A 21,381-nucleotide genomic window follows, 5' to 3' on the forward strand; every position below is an offset into this window, starting at 1 on the left:
CCTTTACAAGAAAACGGAAAAAGGGAATACAACGCGCAATCTGACTTATGTAGACGTGTGTCCCCGCTTTTACGACTCCCGCCTCAATGACCCACTCGCTCGAAATAATCAGACCTGGATTTTAAAAATAACATAAATACTTTGACTCTTAACACGAAAGTAGGTCAACGACTCCTGCTGTCAAAAACAAACACAAATCAAACAGATCAAGTTCATACAGTTCGATATTTTTGGCAGATGAATTGTGTCAACTCTATGTCAAGGTCAGATGTACAGAAAATAGTATCATATTGTGTAGTGCATACAGTCGAATTTGTGTTGCATTAAAATCGCCTTCAAAAATCGATCCATATCGATAATATTGTTTTTTTCGGCCGGTTCACCATTGTTCTTTTTAATATTGTACCTTACTGTGCTATATTTAAGGTTTATTTCAGATTGAATGTGCTCAGTTAAGATATAGGCCAGTGACATTCTCACAGGTGGTCTAAGACGGTTTGTTTTCAGCCAGTGCTAGGAGTGATTTCAGGCCACATTCACTGTAGTTACTGTTGGTGATTATTAAATTCATAAGTTAACATGTGTGAGTATTGAAGACTATATTGTTGAATGAAGATATACCAAGTACTGTTACTCGCACACACTGCGTAATACAACCATGTCAAATTTATAAAATCAATGTGTTTTGATAAATAACGCGACTTTGATACCATTTCATAGTGGCATACAGTTCCAGTTTTTTGGTAGCATCAGCAAATTGCGACTTATAGTGTGACCAACCAAACTCTCGAAAGTACTTACCTTTCTGGCAAGCTAAGTTATAGTTTATATTATATCGTAAAATATAAAAAAAAAAACAAATATGTAAGTTATTTTACGAACCGTTGCGTTTCTAATTTCATCTCGTAATTGACGCGCATGAATCCGGTAAATTGGGACCGCTATTCCAAACTCTGGCCAATCTAATTTAATCCAGTTAATTTCCAGCATAACATAATGTGTTTACGAAAATCTCTGACGTCATTTGCCTCATTCACTAAAGTATCAATGGCGTCACATCTTCCACCGAATCTTATTTACGGTTTGCGCGGCCATTTATTATTCTGAAAAGCGTCTCAAAGACTTAATAACGACATGTTGTTTTTTTTTCTCTATGCTTTATTTACTGGCACAACAATCTTACGTTGCAACCTGAAATATATATAAATACGCCGTATAACAACGACAGAAAGCTGAAAATTAGATAAATGCGCGTTTTCAAGGTGTAATTTTCCCGTGGCCAAGGTTAGGGTCTCCAGAAATAAATGTTACATCCTCCAGAGTTTGGAGTCAGTGCCAAGTTTTCTCCGTCCGTTGTCTCGGCAGTCCACCGTTAAAAAGCGAACTCGATGGTCAACAGTGCTACCTGCCAGTGTGAAAAGTGCCAGTGTTTGTAAACCCAACTTAAAAAGTTATAGATTTAGCCAGTCGTCCCAACTAAATTAACCTTTAACTTTTGTCAACACAGTGAAATCCAAAATGGGTGACGAAGAATATCAAGTTTTTACCAGGATGGAAGATATCACGGAGCAAGACGACAAGCAGCTAGCAGGAGCTAGAAAGGAAATAAGGAACGAATTGACTGTTATAATCCCTGAAAATCCGTTCCCAGAAATAGAAGTTGACGCTTATCCACCTCTAAAATTCTCCTGGGTTATACCGAAAAAGCTGGCAGCCATGGCCTTCCCGAGAAACACAGAAAACATAAAGTATTTGACCAATCAAGGTATAACGCACCTGGTAACACTGACGGCGGGGAAGAAACCCCCGGTGGAAGAGTTTTCGCGGATACGATGGACGGAAATACCGGTGGAGGAATTCGAGGTGCCCTCACTGGACCAGATTAAGAAGTTCATCGACGTTTGCAAAAGGGCTGATAAAAATGACGAGGTATTGTATTTATTTCCTTGCAACACTATTTACATCATACATAAGTACACATCTAAAATCACATAAGAGATGATGGGCTGTGGATATAACAGTTTGCCTGCCTACTATAGAGCAGTATGGTTTTCTTGAAGTAGATATTTTTCATTTTAATGATCCTAGTTGTACTTGTAAAACCAATGTTCTCCTACCAGCCTCTAAACGAATAACTAATTGCGTTAAAAAAATGTTGTGGTTATTCCAAACCCACGTGGTTTTTATTTATACATAAGTTAACGATGTGTTAAAGAAAATTGGCAAGCTTCATAATCGCCGCAAAGCGGTCGGAGAGTTCAAGGGAGTTCTTTTGGCTGAACATAATAATTAATAACTCATTATATCATTAAATACGACACGCTAAGTTGAGACGTACGAGTAACGACTAACGAATAAATTGGTATCTTGGTAAATAAAAGGTTGCGTTCGCAACATAACTAATAGATAGCTATTAGTTATGTTGCGAACGCAACCTTTTATTTGTATAAAATCTTAATACATTCCTAATTCATCAGCTACGCAGCCGTCGGACAGACATAGTTTGATTCGATACTGAAGTCAAAAAGTGAGAGCTCAGTCTCAGAAGGTGTAGGAAGTATTTTGTTGTGCAGGTGATGGGCGTGCACTGCCGGCAAGGCCGCAGCCGCTCAGGCATCATGCTGGCCGTCTACCTGGTGCACTTCCACCGGTTCCTGCCCGACCAGGCGCTCAACACCATCCGGATGATCCGCCCAGGTAACTACGATCAGACACCCATCTGTGGCAGTCAGCGGCAGAAGCGGGAGGCACATATTGCTTGAACGTAGCTAAGACGTCTGCTGCTGGTTTCGCATTTGTACATTGCTATTATTTTGATTTGACAATTCCAGGCCCAGGTGGATTTAGGTTCGTTCGTTAAAAACACCTCTACATATATGATAGAACTCCAAAACTGAATTGAAAACACAAAATTATCAGTTTAAGGACGACATGATGGGATGAATACATGTTGGTTTTGTAAAAGTAAAGGTACCTACATGAACCTATGGCAAAGCTACTTTATGTTCGAATAAATAGGTGCGGTCATTCACTTGTCAACCCCGTCTACAGCTCTTGTCGATCGTAGTTTATTTATTTGTATTTGAATTCGCTTTCTTCCTCTTCCAGGCTCCTGCGACTTCGCGGAGCACGAAGAGGCGGTGGGCCAGTACTTCACATACCTGACGGAGGACAACCCGCTCAAGTTCGGCGTGTCCGGCGACGTCATGGAGGACTTCATACAAGCCGCTAAAGATTGCAACAAGAATAACATCCAATAAGTGGTTTTTGCTAAAGATATAAACAGTTAGTGGTTGTAAAGTCGTGGCCTACGTCTAATCTCTCATCTAAACAACCCTTACTAGCTTCTTTACTATTCGGGTTGGATGAAAGCTACGGGAAATAAGTACCACATAACAAGTATGGGAAGGCACATAGGAGCTAATGTTTTTGGCATTGTATTCTAAGAGAAAATGTGAAACCATACACCTATCATATGACGCTTAAACACCATGCTTGATTCGAAACCATTGAACGTAAGAATTTCGTATTGAGCGAGGCGTGTAAGTACGTGATTAATTTAATGTAAGTGTAAGCCTGTGATCTAAGATAACGACTGATTTGATTGATTGTTTGTGAATGTTATTTGTTGTACCTGAAACTTAACATTAAATGGTTATAACCAACGTGTAAGAATGTTTAATTAAAATTGGTCCTTCGAACCGGATTTTGTCCTCGTTTAGTTACGTTAAAGTAAGGTTTATTATTACATAAATGACCATGAAAAAGGAGGGAAACAAATTAATTTAAACACGTAATAACTTTATATTTTAAAATACTAAAGCAATCTTACTTAATGTTTTTATCAGAAGGTGTACGTAATAATTAATGCACATGCACGTGTTCTTGAGGAGACATGTAGGTTTTGTCATTATATGATGGATAGAGGACTGTCGGATGTGATGTGCCAACGGCAGTTAAGTGTCAACTCAAATCGATACTCTCACGTAGTGCTCTCATTGCTTAAAATAACCAATTAATTAACACGTTCAAGCCAGACTTGCCAACGGACGAACCCTGGCACCCGCCCAACCGCGATGCCAACTCGTCTGCCGGCTGAAATAGCTGCAACGTCGTGTAGCACCGCAATTGTTTTATGGACTTGTATTACTTCACTGTAGGAAGTTGCATTCTTGTTTATTTTATTTGTGAATGGAGTTGTGAACGTAAGGTAAGTTGCGGTTACGCGTAAATGTTTCATGTGACGTGTTGGATAAATATAAACAAGTGCTGTAGGTGCAGGATGTGCGCAATTCGATGCATGAACATTCTGATGTTTTGTCTTGATCAATTCGAATTAGATTAAATGTAATGAATGTAATGATTTTATAAAATAAATAAAATGAAAATTTTGCATTAAGACGCAAGTGCAATACCTACATGATTTGACTTGTTCAATTGAAAACTATTACACTATTGATTTCACCAGAGAGGATAAGGTATCTAGTGAGATTAGTGAGGTTGATATTTTGAGAATACAATTAATATACCTACAGTACAAGAAGAGGTAAATATTTAACAATTTAAACAAATTAATTTCAAGCTATGTATAACATGCCACAGTATTCCTGATGAGCTTTCTGGAACTATAGAGAAAGTGGGGAATTTGTGCCATCAGTTAAAAAATATTGTTACCTGACTGCATACATTCTTACTTCCAGTGTTATTAAACAACCTATAAAAATGAGTTCCCAAAGAATGCGAACCAACCTCAAGCTCTCCCGGCTCCTGTATAAATACACTGAAGAGAAACAAGAGGAAAAACCTATCGAGGAGAGTCCAAAGCCCGTGGAAGAGGAGTACGAATCCTACCCGCCTTACAACTTCTCGTGGTTCGTCGAAGGCAAGGTCGCCGCCATGGGCTGGCCGCAAACTGTGGCAAATCTGAACTACTTGGCAGACGCTGGCATCGACCACTTGGTCACGCTGTCGCCCGAGAGGAGACCGCCGATCCTGGACTGCAAAAAGAAGCTAAAATGGACTGAGATCAGGATAAAAGAGTTCGGGACGCCGACGTTGCGGCAGATCATTAAGTTTATTGAAATTTGTGAGAGAGCAGAGATCAGGGGAGAGGTATGTACTTACTCATTTTATATTTACGTACAGTTACAATAAATCTCCAAACAAGCCACCTACGTACTTCATCATCATCAAGAACTTAAACGCCTGACCAAGTAATCAATCTTCAAAAGAGAACTTTGTGCTATTTTATTTTATCAGGCACTTTTTTTCTATCGCATTTAGGTACTATTAAATTATTATAGTACTTGGTGGTATTATGGTATTTTCATACTATTATGGCATGAATCTCGGACAAAGACGCTCGTCGTTCGGTTATTAATTTATGTATAGTGAATATTTTGACTATACTAATTTCGATTAAATGCGCATTCATGCTTTACGAAACGCGAGCGACCAAAACCAAACCAAATAAAAATCCACCACCCTCATATGAGAATACCTTAGCGTCGCCTCGAAAAACTAATGCTACCGTGGTGTCGCAGGTGATTGGCGTACACTGCCGGCACGGGCGCGGGCGCACGGGCACCATGCTGGCGTGCTACCTCGTGCACTTCCGCGACATGGCGCCCGAGCGCGCCGTGCTCACCGTGCGCGTGCAGCGCCCAGGTCAGTATCGTTGGCTCTCTGGGACTCGCAACAAAATAATGTAATAACCGAATTAATATCAGTAAGACTTAACCTTAAGCACCTATGCCTGCGCCTTCTTGGGATTAGATTATTTGTATTATATTGGGATTTCTGAAGCAATCGGAAAAGTACGAAGATGAGGAGGAAATAGGTCGTTTTTAGACAAGGGGTATTCGTTGTAGTTAGACCAAGACAAGTCTGCAACGATTTTAATAGCAAACGCAGTGCAAGTGTTATTTATACGCCATAATTTCATATAAGTTTGACGTTTAAAAAACACGCACTGCGTGAGCTATCAAAATCGTTGCAGACTTTTCTTGGTCTAACTCTACCTCTTTGTCAATCAAACATCTTATCCGGTCTTGACTAAAAATCTCTAAAGCTCTGTTAGGTTAACATTTCATAACAAACACTCGTGCTTTATCATTTTCAGGGTCCTGTGAAACATACGAGCAAGAAAAGATCGTGTGCCACTACCACGACTGCGTGCGCGGGACCATAGAGAAGCCAGACTACCGCCTCGTCGAAGACAAACTCTACTTCGACTGCTCGATGAAACACATGCTCGAAGACAGCGACAATGATGACGAACAAATAACCACGAGAAAAGATAAAAACGTCAAGAAAGAAACGGTCGTCAAGTTTGAAGAAGACTTCGTTGACAGACGAGAGCTAATCAAAAAGTTGTGCGAAAAAAAAACGAACACAATGATAATCAATCATAGAATTTATTTCTAGTTTTATTATGTACATGTACAATACAACTTGAACAATTTTTAGTACTTTTGTACGGAAATAAATACATTTCACACGGTGAACAGTTTAACAAATTCACACCTCACAAATCTAGTAATTAAATTGCGTCAAATATTTTTATCCGCACCTATTCAAATACATTCGTTTATTTAAATGAATTTTGAGACAACAGAGGCAAAAACAAAAGCCAGAATATTCCAGGTAGTGTGCAACACGATGCTTCACCTCTGTAGGGCTCCTAGGCCTAGGCGATCCTGTTAATCTGGCACCCGAGCAGGCCGGGCTGCGCCCACGGCCGCGGCACCACCGACAGGTTCAGCACCAGCCGTGCGCGACGGACGCGTACCTGAAATATTTTTGAAGTGAAAACTTCTTTAGCGGCGCTGTGCACTTTTTGTGATGGGGAAAAAATGTTAAACTCGTAACAGGTGTCACGTGACCGTAAGACGTAAGACGTGACGTCACGTGTGACGGACACTGTTACAATGAGTTTTTCTTTATTGATTTAAGTGCCATCTAGTGAGTTTCCCTCAAACTGGTACTAATATAACTGGGTACACTACATAATTCCGAAATATTTTATGCCGAATTTTAGAGTATCGAATTTTATTATTCCGTTTTTTAAATGCTCGACCCATCAAAATTCCGACTGTCGTAATTACGAACGATGAAAATCACGAAAGTGTATATTTCCGAATAGCAAAAAAGACGATTAAATTGCTTTAAATTCCGAACCACATAATTCCGATAGTGATAAACACCGAATTTAACATTTACGATTTTTGAAATCACGAATTCCGAAATGCCATTATTCCGAAAATTTGAATTCCGATTCCACGTGACTCCTATTTTAAATATCCCCATTTTTTAAATTCCGAATTTATCGATTCGTGCTCGGCATCTGCTCCGGCGCTACGGGCAAAGCAGCCCCTTCGCCCTTGCGTATCAAAGCGCAGGCACAATAAATGTTCGCCTCCGCAGCTTCGGCTTGCTGGTCGCCTTCGGCGACCAACAGTTTGTTTTCGTGGGGCCGCAGTTCTAACCTAACCTAACCCACTTTTCTGGCAACAGTTCATTTTCTTGGGGGTCGCAGTTCTAACCTAACCTAACCCACCTTTCAGGCAACAGTTTGTTTTCGTGGGGTCGCAGTTCTAACCTAACCTAACCCACTTTTCTGGCAACAGTTCGTTTTCTTGGGGGTTGCAGTTCTAACCTAACCTAACCCAATTTTCAGACAACAGTTCGTTTTCTTGGGGGACGTAGTTTTAACCTAACCTAACCCACTTTTCTGGCAACAGTTTGTTTTCGTGAGGTCGCAGTTCTAACCTAACCTAACCCACTTTTCTGGCAACAGTTTGTTTTCGTGGGGTTGCAGTTCTAACCTAACCTAAGCCACTATTCTGGCAACAGTTTTTTTGTTGGGCGCTACGGGCATCTACGGAGCATCTGCTCCGGCGCTACGCTATGCAGCAGCCTCTTCGCCCTTGCGTAGCAAAGCGCAGAGCACAATGTGAGCCGAAGCAGCTGAGGCTGGTCGCCGAAGGCAACCAGCAAGCCGAAGCTGCGGAGGCGAGCACTGAGGGCTGCTTCCCCTCCGCGCCTTCGGCTTTTTACATACACTAGGGGTAGAACAGACAAGACCACGTGGATAGTGGGGTGCTCCGATTAGGATTTTGGTTAGTTAGACTTAAAAAAGTGCGTTTAAGTCTTATTTTGAAAATCACGAATTTCATTATTCCGAGTTTACAAAAGATCGAATTTCTGAATACCGAATTACTTTATTTCCGATCGGTCAATGATTTTTCGGAATAGACAAATTCGGAAAATATATTTTCGGATTTTTTCTAAATCGGAACTTTAAGCTTTCGTCCATATGAAAATCGGATTCTAAGTATTCGGAAATAACACAGCCGTGATTTTCTTCTTTCGTGGTTTTCAAAGTCGTAATTTCGATATTTCGGACATATAAAAAATCGGGATAATGAAAATCGAGGTTATGAAAGTCGGAAATAATTATTTCGGAATATTTGGGTGTTCCCAATATAACTGTAGTACTCACAGTGATGTGAGTACTACAAGGGTTTCAAATAATGCGACGAAATAACGCTAGATGGCGTTGACCTCAATCATGCATAGTGCTGCAGACATTTTGCATTAGATGGCGCTGTTATTAATATTTTGACGTAAGATTCCTAAGACGGACATGTGACCTGATCGAAAAACTGTTACAATGTCATTGAGTTTTCACTTCTGCCGGCACTCCCGGAGTGCAACCCGTTGTTTTTTTATAGGTCAGCTTATTAAGTTAATATAATGTTTATAACTTATTGAACTGGTGGCAGTCGCGAAATAGTTTGGTTTAGTCAGCGGAACATGACTTTGAATATTCTTTCTTTTTGAGTCAGCTGTAAGGCATCAAAGTAAAATTATACATTGTATAGGGTGTTATTCAACCTTTAGCCATAACTTTGCAAGGTAAATATATCTGTACACACTGAACAATTTTACTATGAGTCTTTCATCAGATATCGATTTTCCATGGGATGGGACAGCTACTTTGTTTACGCGATTTTTGGTCAGTTGCATAGTAAAAGTTAGTATCACCACTAATTCACCTCGCAAATGTAGCTACGAGTTAAAAAACAGTTAACACTGGAAGAGTACCTGTAGATGCTGGCCCACAGAGTGCGACACGACGTCGTGCACCTGCGACATATCGTTGAAGTTCTGCGCCGTGATGGACCCAAACTGGATCACCTCGTCGCCGACACACAAACCCTGCAAGTAAAATAATATGGACCTGTTGGGTACTCAGTTTCAGAATCATTTGGTGTTCCACAACAATTCCACAATATTTAAAATTCTAGACAAAATTATCAGTTTTCATTGTTCTTAAGTGTATTAATTTAAAAAATGCAAGTATTGCTTGCATATTTCAAAGAGATCTAATCCAACTAAGGATAATGCTGGCAACAGTTTAAAGCAAAAACTGCAGGTAAGGCAATGTAACTAATAACTATATGCAATTTAGTTATGGAGATAGTAGGAATTGGAATTTAAACCAATTCTAAAAAAACTGCTTGTATGACTAGATTGCTTTGAAATGGCAACTTTTATAATAAGTGTGCCACTGTCAGATGAACTACTTAATATTATTACAAGTTTAATACTTCACAAATAGTAGTTACTATGTGAATACTCACGGCATCATCAGCTGGAGACCCATTATGTACAAAAGAAACCTTTGCAAACACCTGCCGCTCATCTTCCACCTCCATTGGGCTATCAGCTTGATGATGTGTCCCATTTCCATTCATGTGTAGGGACTCAAGAGCCTGGGCTGCGGAACCTTCCCCAGTGGACCCCATAAGGTCTGCATGTACCTCAGCCAACCCCTGCTCTATTCTTCTCATTAGGGCTTTGTGGTCATTCTGGAGACCTAGAATATTTTCTTATATACTCAAACACACCCAACTTGTTAGTAGAAACAGGCGCGAAATTCAAATTTTCGATAGGAGATTGGGAGATCAAGCCTATATTTTTTTTAATTTTCCATCTTTTTCTACTGACATAGTGGCTGTGCCAGAGTATAGTTCCTAACCCTTATTCATAAAACTTAGTAAACATAAACAGTACTTATTTAAAAAAAAAAACAATATTTAAAAAACTATAGGCCCTTTATTTATATTTTTTGTGTTAAACAAAGATAATTATTGTATTCCAAACTAGCCTTTCCTTTGCATTATGAATAATTCTCTCCATGAGTTGTATATAAATAGGACTTCGTTCCATCAACACTACTGTTCAAATAAAAAAAACCAGCTAAGTGGGAGTCTGTGAAAATGTCAACTGTCTAGTTATCACGGTTCGTGAGATACAACCTGGTGTGAGACAAAGGGACAGAGGAGTCTTAGTAATAGGGTCTCGTTTTTACCCTTCGGGTATGGAACCCTAAAAATCTACTAAGGGTGGTATAATTTCAGTGCGTCTCACGCTCTCATTAAAAGCAAAATGTGAGAAGCAATACAGATTGCACAAAGAAACTGGATATAGTAACAGCACCAGTCATGGGACATTTAAGAGGAAATTTGGAGTATTTATGATATTTCCCTTATACATGTAAATGGTCTACCACTTAGCGTGTTAAAAGATGACAGTCCTATCGGTCTGTCATGTTTTAGGCGTGTTGTATCAAAGATACTGCAATGAGTTTCCACATACTTAACAAATTAAAACTATGTTTTTTTTCTCCAGTCATGGACACCAAAGCTCCAGTAATGGGCGCCCGGTAATGGACGTGGATCCAGTAATGGGCCCCCTATGATGGACATTGCTCTATCAGTTTAAAATATTGAAATGGGGTTTAAGTTATGGCAAAAAAATCAATTTTTGGTATAAGATTTTATCGCTGAATGTATTTCTCTTTCCACAGCCAATTATTATTGTATTAGATCCATCGAGACAATTCTAATATACCCAAACACAATATATATATATATTGTATGTAAATAAATGTTTTATTACCCTAAACACAATTAGTTAGGGTTTATTGCGATAAAGTTCCCATAGCCACCTCCTCTCTCCATCATCAGATCTGGTCCATATGTTATCATAATATTGCATTATTATCATCCGATTTGCATACTTAATTACGTACTTACACAAAATTTCAACTGAATCGGAAATCGATAAGTAGCTCAAATTCAGCTACCAAGATTTGACCCACACTAACTAACAGGGCAAGTTAAATAAAAGTTTGGAAAAACGATATTAATTTATCCGAAGTCCGAAAATACATTCGTTGACATATTATTTGGTAACTACATTTTACTTGTTTAAACATGAAATTATGGCATGGCAAGCATCATTATGTCAAATGTCCCATCATAGGAGGTATGCAGTTTTACAGCTCCTATAATGGGATTGGGCCAAATACCACTATTTTTTTTACATCGGTGGAGTCACAATCTAGTGTGTTGTATACCTTATCTCATGGTAAATGCAATTAACAAAACACATTCTAGTTTTCATCAAGTATTAATTAATTAAAATTTAATAAATTAACTCACCTCTCTTAGCGAAGTTGTTAAGAATTCATAGTGATATTTTTTTTCAGTGGCACGACAACTTTTGTGTTAACGCACATTTCTTAAAAAATAACCGAATTTAATAAAAAATCAAACATAAACAGCTCTAGGACTCTTATTTATGATAAAAATATATCCAGTGTTTATAAACTACTTTTAGATACTTATTTTAGAAGAATTGTGGTTTTTTGTCCCATTACTGGTTCCACGTCCATTATAGGGTATACTACTATAGGTGGAATACCACCCTAAGACATTGACCAATGGGCATTGAATAGTGGGAAACCATATAAAAATATCACGATACTCACAGATGATCTGATGCCGAGCAAGTCGCACTTTGTACACATCTATATCATTCCGCGGAAACCCATCAGCGTCAACCAGCGAGTCGTGCATACCCACATTGTTGGTTTCCAACACCGCCGTCTGGTCGCGAATCTCTCTCTCCAGTCTATCCTTCTCCTCCATCAGTCTCAGTACGCGGTCTCTCGTCGGCCCGTCCATGTTAAAACCGACCATATTAACGTAGAAATCCTTAAATTTAGGAAATAATCGGGTTTTATTATGATTGACTTGCGTTTTTTGTTATGACAGTTCAAATCTGATGTAATTTGACGTTTCACTTTCAGTGTGTTTGAGGTGAATTTAAAACCGCTTATTCGATTAGTGTTTTGGACTTAGGGATTTAAATTTTTATTTTAAGTATTTTTATTCAGCATTCTTATAACTTTCTGAAAATGGTAGAGACCAAAATCCTCGGGGGTATTTCATTCCAAATAATCGAAAAGTATATGAAGAAAAAAAGTCGAAACAACAAAAAAAACTAGGTTGAATATTGCCAGCTTAACAAAAAACGGTATATAACGGTTTATAACTAGTTAAAAAGGCAAATTATTTAGTTTTTGCCTGTTTTTTTAAATGGAGAGTATAATTTTGCAATAAAACGTCATTAAAATAGGTAATTAATTAAATTAGGTGGTCACTTGCAAAAGCTCACAACCTGAAAAAAATATTATAGCGCTAAGGCGCGATCGTCTCTACTGTTGCAACTATAGATATTGTATTAATTTAATATTATTCGTTTATATCCTTTCATAAAATAGTTATTTGTTTTACAAGGGGGCAAAGTTGTTGTTTAACCGCTCGTGCTAATATTGATACCCGAGCAAGCGAAAGATTCCAAAATTGAACCACGAGCGTAGCGATTGGTTCGAAAGAAAAATGGAATCTTGAGCGTTGCGAGGATTTCAAAGTACGAGGGTTAAGCAAAACTTGCCCCCGAGTGAAACAATTTTTTTTCCCACATCAACCCGAAGCAAATATTAAATGTAAAATATCAAACAAAATCAAATCCACATGAATGTTATTAAATATTTATCATCCAAAATCATAAATTAAAAGTCAATTCTACCAGCAAGCATAAGAAAACAACTCAAAATTTGCATTAGATTACTTTGCCTCACATGTGAATAAAATGCAACTTTGCTATCAGTTTTTGAAGTGCAAAGTAAGCCTTTCCGAGCTGGTATGGTGAAAATATGTTTTCACCTCAGCAGCTCGAACAAGGGTACTTTGCTTCTTAAAAACAGTGAGTAAAATGCGATTTTGCTCACTGAGTGAGACAAAATGACATTCAAGTGACCTTTATAGTCAAATGTCATTTCAACATGCGGGGTCTAATACAAGTTCGATATACTTGGGTTCTATTATCTCTGTCCCTCTAGGTATGTTCTCACTGCTTAGGGTGAAAAATTTTGTGTACTACACGAGATCAAAGTTATTTACATCTCGTGCGCTTTTGAATCCCTTACTACGCTCAAGATTAAACTTTGATCTCTTGTTGTACAAATAACTATTTTTGGACGCAATTAGAACTTAGAACTAGGGATGTACCGACTAGTCGCCGACTAGTCGGGAAAGCCGACTATCCGGCCACATTTGTAGTCGGCGATTAGTCGGCGACTAGTCGGCAAAAATGGCCGATTAGTCGGTACTTTATTAGTGAAAGAAAAACACAAATAAATAAATCAACAGTCATTATTTACCATATGTTTTATGTTTATTTTACTAAAATACCTATTCAGGGTGCAAACGAAAACTTTTGTTCATATAATTGACCGTTTGATCGTTATCATATGTTGGTGGGCTGGTGTTTTCCTCTACAGGTCGATCTCAACTGATTCTCGTGTAATTTCATGTGCAAGTTCGTTTTTTTTTATTATTATTCAGTTTTTGTTTTTTTTTATGGTGGAGCCATGAGGAACTTTTAATGTTATTGCAAAATTTAGGGACTTAGACAGGGCACGTTTTACGTAAAGACGCTGACTACAGGGGATAGGTTCTTAACTGGCGACTACGTACGGGAAATAGAGCCTTAGAAATACCTCCTACAAGCTGTACTGACGGTCTGCACAGGATCGCAAAATAAAAGAACTAAAGACAGAAATTGAACGAGGATTCTTGTGATAGGTCTTTGAACCTGTAGAGAACACCTTTTAGCCAAGCTAATATGACGAATAGCGCAACCAAAGGAGCAAAACTATTGTTTTTCACCTGAACTTATACGAAACTAATGATCTGGCCGACTAGCCGACTAGTCGGCCGACTAATCGGCCATTAGAGCGCCGATTAGTCGGCTAGTCGGCCAAATCAGTAGTCGGTACATCACTACTTAGAACACATTTTCTCATCGGAAGCTGTGATTATTTAGTTTAACACAGAGGCGTATTTACAAATTTGGCGCCCCGGGCCATTTTGATTTGCCGCCCCCCTTCATCAGTGACGATCTGGTGATAAATAATTTTATTTAAGAAAAAAAAACCTGCAACAAGTACAGCTTGGCAAATAAGAGTAGAAATTAAAAAGTGGCAACACTGTAGTGTCGTCCCTTTCAAAACAATATATATAAAAAAACGGGATGACGCTACAGTGTTGCCACTTTTTAATTTCTACTCTTTTTTGCCAAGCTATATCTTTGGGGTGTGAAATAAAAAAAAAAACCGGACAAGTGCGAGTCGGACTCGTCCACCCGAGGGTTCCGTACTTTTTAGTATTTGTTGTTATAGCGGCAACAGAAATACATCATCTGTGAAAATTTCAACTGCCTAGCTATCACGGTTCATGAGTTACAGCCTGGTGACAGACGGACGGACGGACGGACGGACAGCGGAGTCTTAGCAATAGGGTCCTGTTTTTACCCTTTGGGTACGGAACCCTAAAAAACTAAACATTTACTCACATAGGCATTTACATTGTTTTCCTATGTACAAATTGGTTGACAAAATCATCAATGACGCTGTCGTAATTTAAAACGTTTGTCAGCTCAGCTTCTATATTAAGAAGAGCTAAGCTATTCAGGCGCTCTTCGCTGATAGTGGAACGTATATAATTTTTTATTCTTTTGAGTGCAGAAAGGTGACGTCACTAATGTCACTATTCTAGATACAGAAACAGATTTATATGGGCCGTTTTTGTCACTCAATGACGTTATATTTGCCTGATCTGATCGGTGACCGGTGGGTACTGCTGAGTTTTGGCCATTGAGAATCAAGGTGAGGCGCCAATGCCTCAGGCAGTCAGGCTGGATATAGCTAAGGAGTTCGGTCGGGTCTGGCATCGAGTCTGCTCGAAGGACTATGTTATACAAATGGATCGCTAGCTTTTTTTCCGGTAGACGCATATGAGCCGTATAGGTAGTAGACGGAAGCTGCTCCGATAGTGTGGATATTACCGCTGGCGTTGCACTAGGTTCTGTGCTGTCATTGCTGCATATCAATGATAATCATTGCTATGCAGACGACAGTAGTAAAGACGCGTATTACACAGGCCGTGCCATTATCCCACATTCTGTGGTGCTGGAAAGTCTAGAAAAGTATTGTATTTGTATCTGATATCGAGAGCACTCTATCTATACGGAGTTTCGGCATGGGATCGGAACAATTTAGTGAGATTCAATATCACGAAGACACAAGAATCGCCCAATGTAGTCAGATGGGTCACAAATAATGTAGGTACGTAAGTGAAAACGCGAGCGTAGCGAGCGCGAAATTTTTTCGAGAAAATAGTAGGTAAATTTTTAGGGTTCCGTACTTCAAAAGGAAAAAAACGGAACCCATATAGGATTACTTTGTTGTCCGTCTGGCCGTCTGTCTCAATATAAAGGGTCTTGACATGACAGAGGGCGGCAAAATAATGCTTGTTATGTAAATTTTACAAATAAATAGGGGAGCGAAAAAATTCTGGTCGACCCTATCTGAACAGCAAATAAAATATTTTTTGACCCAAATTTGCCGCCCCCTAAAATCTGCCGCCCTAGGCTTCAGCCTACTCAGCCTAGTGGTAAATCCGGCACTGCGCCGTACTAATACTTCTTGAACGAATATGTTGCTTAATTTAGGTACTTAGGGTTTGAAGCGTTCGTTTGTTTATTAATTTAAATGTCAATTAAAATATAATAAAAAATATAGCTAAGTTTGATTATAAAAGGCGCCCAGAAAAAGCCGCGAGGGGGCGGCTTCGCCGCCCCCCCGCGGCCTGCCGCCCCGGGCCATGGCCCCCTTGGCCCTAGGGTAAATACGCCCCTGGTTTAACACGTTCACTGCGTTACGGGGGCTTTTGAACCCCGTACGATGTCATCATTCAGTGCGGAGGCTAAAAATCGTGTCTACTCGCTGGTGCGGAAGCTGTATCTTGGATATTTTTATGACTACGATAAAAACAAATATACATTTGAGTTTCTTGTCAAAAGTATAACCAAGTGGTATATTCAGAATATACGAGGTCTCAGGAACCCCGTACCGACCAGGGAACAAATTTTGCCTTCTAGTGCGATACGGGTTCCAGTGAACCCCGTATAGATTTTAGCTGGCCCGTACCACAAAGTCACTAGTGCAGTCAGCATTGCAAGACTTCTTATCGGTAAATTAAAAATAATGCGTTTGGGAAGCATGCTAGAATGGTGTTATTGCAAAAATAATGTAGTTAACAATTTGTATAATTTAGAACAAGTAATTATACTTCACGACATAATCATATCACTGAATGTTAGGTATTGTTGACTGCTGCTCAGTAATCAATTTTGACACCAGTCAGTACCAAACATGTTGTGTCCGAAACTGACGTTTTTAATATTAAAACTTTAGCTTTCAATCTGAAAAACGATATCTAGTTATTACTATAGTAAGGGCCAAAATATTTGTTTTATTTCCCATCACTATTGATTTATCGACATAAATAAGGTATGTGCGTTACGGGGTTTGCTAAGCCCCGTAGTTTTTCAATTTTAGTGCGATACGGGGAGAAAATAACCCCGTCCTTTCATTTCTCTATAATTTCATACGTTTTTATCGTATCTACGTGCGAAGGGAACATGACGTAGGTAATTTCATAATCTTTAAGTTTGTAAAAAAAAAATTAAATAATAAAATATTTCAGGACTTTATTGCAGTTTTAAGAGACTTGGGTGTACGGGGCACTTTTATACCCGTAACGCACCAAGGTGTAAACCACTACGGGGCGGATTAGGCCTCGTAACGCACTACATTTTAGGTAAAGGTTTTGGCTTGCCGCAGTGAACGTGTTAACGACGTATTTTTTGTCATAGAAAAAGTAGTAAGGTAAATTCGAATGTTGAAGTACCTATAAGGTAAACGTACTGGTGCTCGACGCGGTCCCAGTACATGTCATCTTGAAACTTAAGTCATTGTCAATAGAGGTGACAGCAAGGTGTCATCTATTGGGCATTAGCATGTCGAGCACTAGTACGTTTACCTTATGCAAAATCACATAACCACATCTTAAAATTCGAATGTTGAAGTACTATATCATATTTCACATATATTTTTGTAATTTTTTCTTTCTTGTTTAAAAGTTTTCATTGTTTTTTATTTTACCTTTAGTAATACGAAATTCAATTCTGAATTTTACTGTAATTTTGTGTACTTAATATAGGCAAATAAGTCTGAAACGTTATTTTATTCATTTATATTTTGAGGGAATTCATAAGTAAAAATGCCATATTATTTGTTATTATTTTATATTTTGAAATCAAAAATGAGATTTTAAACACTGTAGCTCTTCAGAATCATTATTTATTTTATACAAAAAATATTGCAAGCTTTTTAGTTGCTTTGATTTTACATTTAACAAATATAACAATGATTTAAATAAAAATGACCAGATTAATAGTTTAATAACTCTAATAATAAAGACTTAATTGTAGAGTCAGATATAAGATAAAATTAACAAATATAAGTGTGAGTGTTGGTTAACATTTTTTTTATAAAATGAAGGAAGGTTACATTTTAAAGCATTACGTTTCATACATCAAAGTTATTCTTAGCATTTAGAAGTAATGTCTTTTGCGACAACGTGTACTTTAGTTAAATCTCTTAAACATAAAAGTCCGTTTTGGAATTATTTTCATGAGCAGATATTTTACACATAAAAGGCACACCGCTTTGGCGATAGCAGTGTGCACTTCATGCTTTTTGTTAACCAAATAACACTTTATTCCCGTTATAACAAGTAATTGTGCAATATCACCGTATAAATATAATAACATGTACATAATGTGTACATACGATATCAAATGATAACCATGAAATCATTCATACCACTAAAAGTGAACACAAAAGAATTAAAAGTGAAATAATGAAGACATGATTGTGCATACAAACTTAATCACGCAACGACTATTTATCACCTTTACAAATGACTGGCCAAAATTTGTTATTGGGCTATCAACACACGAAGTCTGGCGTATACGACGCGCGTGAATTCGACCAATACAAACGCTGGCCCGCCATTACCTACTCAATAGTTCGTTTACAAAATGGTCCCTAAAAGAAAAACAATATTACAAAAAGGTTACAAAATCACACTTTTCCGTCCAGCCAGTCTCAATAGAGAGACCGTAATACGTATTTTACATACAAAACATACACTAACATATGGCAACGTTGACAATAAATAAGAGAAAGGGGGAATATTCACATTGATACAGAAATAATATCTTGCTTAGACACAACAAGAGTTAACTGGAGAATACTGACAGCACAAAATAAATAAAGTAATCCAATGTGCACAAAACTGCACAGATTGTAGAAAAAAATAAGTATACAAGGCAACAAGTGCAGACTTTACGTTTTACTACTACCATCTATTAACTTTTACTTAACTAAAAAGCCACATTCGCAAATTCGTTCTTTTATAAAATTAAGCTTGGCTTAATTCGCGAATCGGTTAATTCTCGGTTAGTATTAATTATAACATTCTCTATGCTCATGACAGTCGCAACGACTCAAATAGATTTTTTAAAGATGGAATAAATTTACATATATTTGGCCTAGACATCAAATACAATTAAGCAAAGAAAGAAAAATCGTGAATACGTAATATCACAAGTCAAAGCGACTCTCATCACACAGGTAACTATTATCCGCAAACTTCACTATTAGGAAAAAAATGTCTTCGGAAGACATTTTTTCTTTATCAGTGTAATTAGAGCAGTATTACTTTTTATATCGTCCTTAAATCGTCTAAAGCCTGAAAGGCTCGCGCTTTTCGATCGTTCTTGAGGATGCGGGCGTGCCGCGGCGCGAGCCCGGTGTGGCAGGCGCTCCGCTGTCTGACGCGTCCGACGGCTTTCGCAGCAACCGCGACACCGCTGTCTGCTGCCCCGGCCGCACTGGCGTCGTGCTGCCGGATGGTGTCCTTTGCCTGCCACAGTACAATCAAATTATAATTCGTTCTAATTCTGGTCTGACATCATGCACCACTGCTACGAAAAAACCAAACTAAATTAAAATAACCAAAACCACAACATTCACTACTCTCTCTGCTAAATTTTTGAAATAAATTCTAACCTACATAACAAAATGAAATAAGAAACTCAAATAAACAACACATCACAAGAAAGGCGCAATGGAAAGAAACACAAGCAACAATCATAAAGTGACATTACCTATTGGAATTACTGTTAGTATGGTGATCCTTAAGCACTGGTATACGGCTGCGGCCGGGAGTGTGGCCATCGGTCGAGGCAAACGACCCGCTCCTAAGAGTTAGCGCGCGAAAGAACAAGTTGATTAGTCACAGACAGAAGAAATAAGTATAAATGAGAGTCAATGCATGTACTGGAAAACATTAGTAGTTTAGGTTACCTTTATTAAATCACAAACATTATTCTCTAATTAGTGATAGAAAAGAAGTAAACTCTACAACTTATAAAAGTATCATTAATTAATTCGGATCAGATGTTTAAAGAGGTAAAGAGTACGTGCATTAACGTAGGTAATAGTAATACATATAGGTAAGTAACATGGTGTATGAACAGTATAAACAAATAATGTGTTCAATAAATGTAACAGCATGAATATGAATATAAAAAGTGTAAGCCAAACATCAGGATAGCAAACATAAAGTGTACACTTTATGGCATTTGTGCAGTTAGTTTGGAAGCATGGGTATGAGCTGATGAGTTAATACGTGTATGATTTACCAAATACAATTGAACAGGAGGAAATGACAAAGGTACTAAACGCAAAATGACCCAGGTTGTGTATAGAATGAGAGAAGTGATATGAATTTTCATTACGGCGACCGGACATCAAGCATGTTTTATTCCATGATGATGAATGATTAATGAATATTGAAACATGATGATCAACTGAAAATCCAAAATTCAACGGGCAACAATCAAATTCTCGGGCCAATAACGAAACTAGCATTCTACAAGCTTGTACCCTTTAATGTCTCGCTGGGTCGGCTTTGATGCGTCGCCACTCGACTCGCTTATGTTACTCTCATATTCATTGTCGCTCGTCATTCCCGATATGCTGAATAACGAGGAGTCATCCTCCGGACTTCTCTGCTCGGATTTCCTCGAAGGGTCTTGAGAGGTAGGACTTGGTTCCTGGGACATTTCTCGGGATTGGGATTTTCGAGATATTTTCAGTCTCTCGACTGACGGGGACCTTTGGGATCGGGTGCCCACGTACACTGGGATTTTTGTAGAGCCCTGGGTATGGAATGCGGGATGAGTGTGAGACGCAGATTTGGGAAGTTCGGAAACCATTGAGGATGGTTGGGAATGTGTCGAGCTGTTATTTCGTATCCATTTTCAGATTCGATGCATGCGGAAGGAACAAAAAATACAAATTTAATTATTTCCTTCAAAATTGTCTACCTACAAGTTTATTAGTTATATCGAAAAAGTGGAAATGTAAGCTGTGTTAATGTTATACTAAATACGGTCATGCCGCCATATTCAAAGTTTTATATTTTCTTAACGCAAGGCCTCGTTGAACATACCACATAATACGTAGGTACAAAAATCCACCACCACCAGAAAATGTAGAACGTTCTCGAAAGCATATGCATGACGAATCAAAATACAATGTGTGCTGTCCAGATTTCAAATACTGCCAGTTGCTGGTTCACTACTATCCCTAATCCCTTTCAAGCGACGTGCTTCCACAATCGTGAACACCCAAACAAACTGCACGGACACAACCTGTTTCAAAATGTATAAATTCTTTATCCTTTATTTCTACTATCCTGAAAATATCAACTCCCGATAACTGGGCCGTTTAAGGCCGTTGTAATTGGTTGGTTACATTAAATCTATATACAATTATACCTAACTTTTATTATTTGAAACAGATTACGTTCGTCTAGTCGTGACTCGTGAACAAACTCTCAATCATTGCCTGTACCTCACGAGCGCCGGGACCGGCGACAGTGTTGGTATACTGGACGTGCGGTACATCGCTCCGCTAGGGTACCTGTTCGTGCGCACAGCACTGTTTAATAACACTAAACAATATCGCTACTAAAACATTTAAAC

General features: G+C 38.5%; 4 protein-coding genes across 13 annotated transcripts in view; 2 read left to right on the forward strand and 2 right to left on the reverse strand.

Moving 5' to 3' along the window:
• The first annotated feature begins 482 nt into the window (after positions 1–482).
• Positions 483–3,665, forward strand: LOC134800516 (dual specificity protein phosphatase 23-like). Of its 2 annotated transcripts, none has more exons than XM_063772986.1 (4): positions 483–583; positions 1,508–1,929; positions 2,574–2,697; positions 3,109–3,665. In XM_063772986.1, the coding sequence occupies exons 1-4, from the start codon at positions 580–582 to the stop codon at positions 3,258–3,260; spliced, it is 702 nt and encodes a 233-aa protein (XP_063629056.1). In that variant the 5' UTR covers positions 483–579; the 3' UTR covers positions 3,261–3,665. The 2 variants fall into 2 exon arrangements, with proteins under 2 accessions (XP_063629056.1, XP_063629055.1); XM_063772985.1 differs by lacking the exon at positions 483–583 and adding an exon at positions 1,123–1,428.
• Positions 3,666–4,700: 1,035 nt separating this feature from the next.
• Positions 4,701–6,506, forward strand: LOC134800517 (dual specificity protein phosphatase 23-like). The gene is made up of 3 exons (XM_063772987.1): positions 4,701–5,112; positions 5,544–5,667; positions 6,122–6,506. The coding sequence occupies exons 1-3, from the start codon at positions 4,723–4,725 to the stop codon at positions 6,424–6,426; spliced, it is 819 nt and encodes a 272-aa protein (XP_063629057.1). The 5' UTR covers positions 4,701–4,722; the 3' UTR covers positions 6,427–6,506.
• Positions 6,403–12,120, reverse strand: LOC134800518 (26S proteasome non-ATPase regulatory subunit 9). Its single transcript, XM_063772988.1, has 4 exons — positions 11,843–12,120; positions 9,648–9,883; positions 9,109–9,222; positions 6,403–6,790 (listed from the first exon to the last, which is right to left on the reverse strand). Exons 1-4 carry the CDS (start codon positions 12,051–12,053, stop codon positions 6,689–6,691), a joined length of 663 nt encoding a protein of 220 aa, XP_063629058.1. The 5' UTR covers positions 12,054–12,120; the 3' UTR covers positions 6,403–6,688.
• A 5,431-nt stretch (positions 12,121–17,551) lies between these two features.
• LOC134800529 (dystonin) overlaps positions 17,552–21,381 on the reverse strand; it is a 288,922-nt gene continuing 285,092 nt past the window's right edge. For all 9 annotated transcript variants that reach the window (XM_063773000.1, XM_063773005.1, XM_063772999.1 and 6 more), the window contains 4 exons: positions 21,251–21,319; positions 20,279–20,635; positions 19,498–19,590; positions 17,552–19,253 (listed from right to left, as the gene is read on the reverse strand). In XM_063773000.1, coding sequence (XP_063629070.1) covers positions 19,073–19,253; positions 19,498–19,590; positions 20,279–20,635; positions 21,251–21,319 — 700 coding nt within the window. In that variant the 3' untranslated portion in view covers positions 17,552–19,072. The remainder of the gene's footprint in view (positions 19,254–19,497; positions 19,591–20,278; positions 20,636–21,250; positions 21,320–21,381) is intronic.

Source organism: Cydia splendana, chromosome 20, assembly GCF_910591565.1.
Source record: "Cydia splendana chromosome 20, ilCydSple1.2, whole genome shotgun sequence".
Taxonomy (NCBI): domain Eukaryota; kingdom Metazoa; phylum Arthropoda; class Insecta; order Lepidoptera; family Tortricidae; genus Cydia; species Cydia splendana.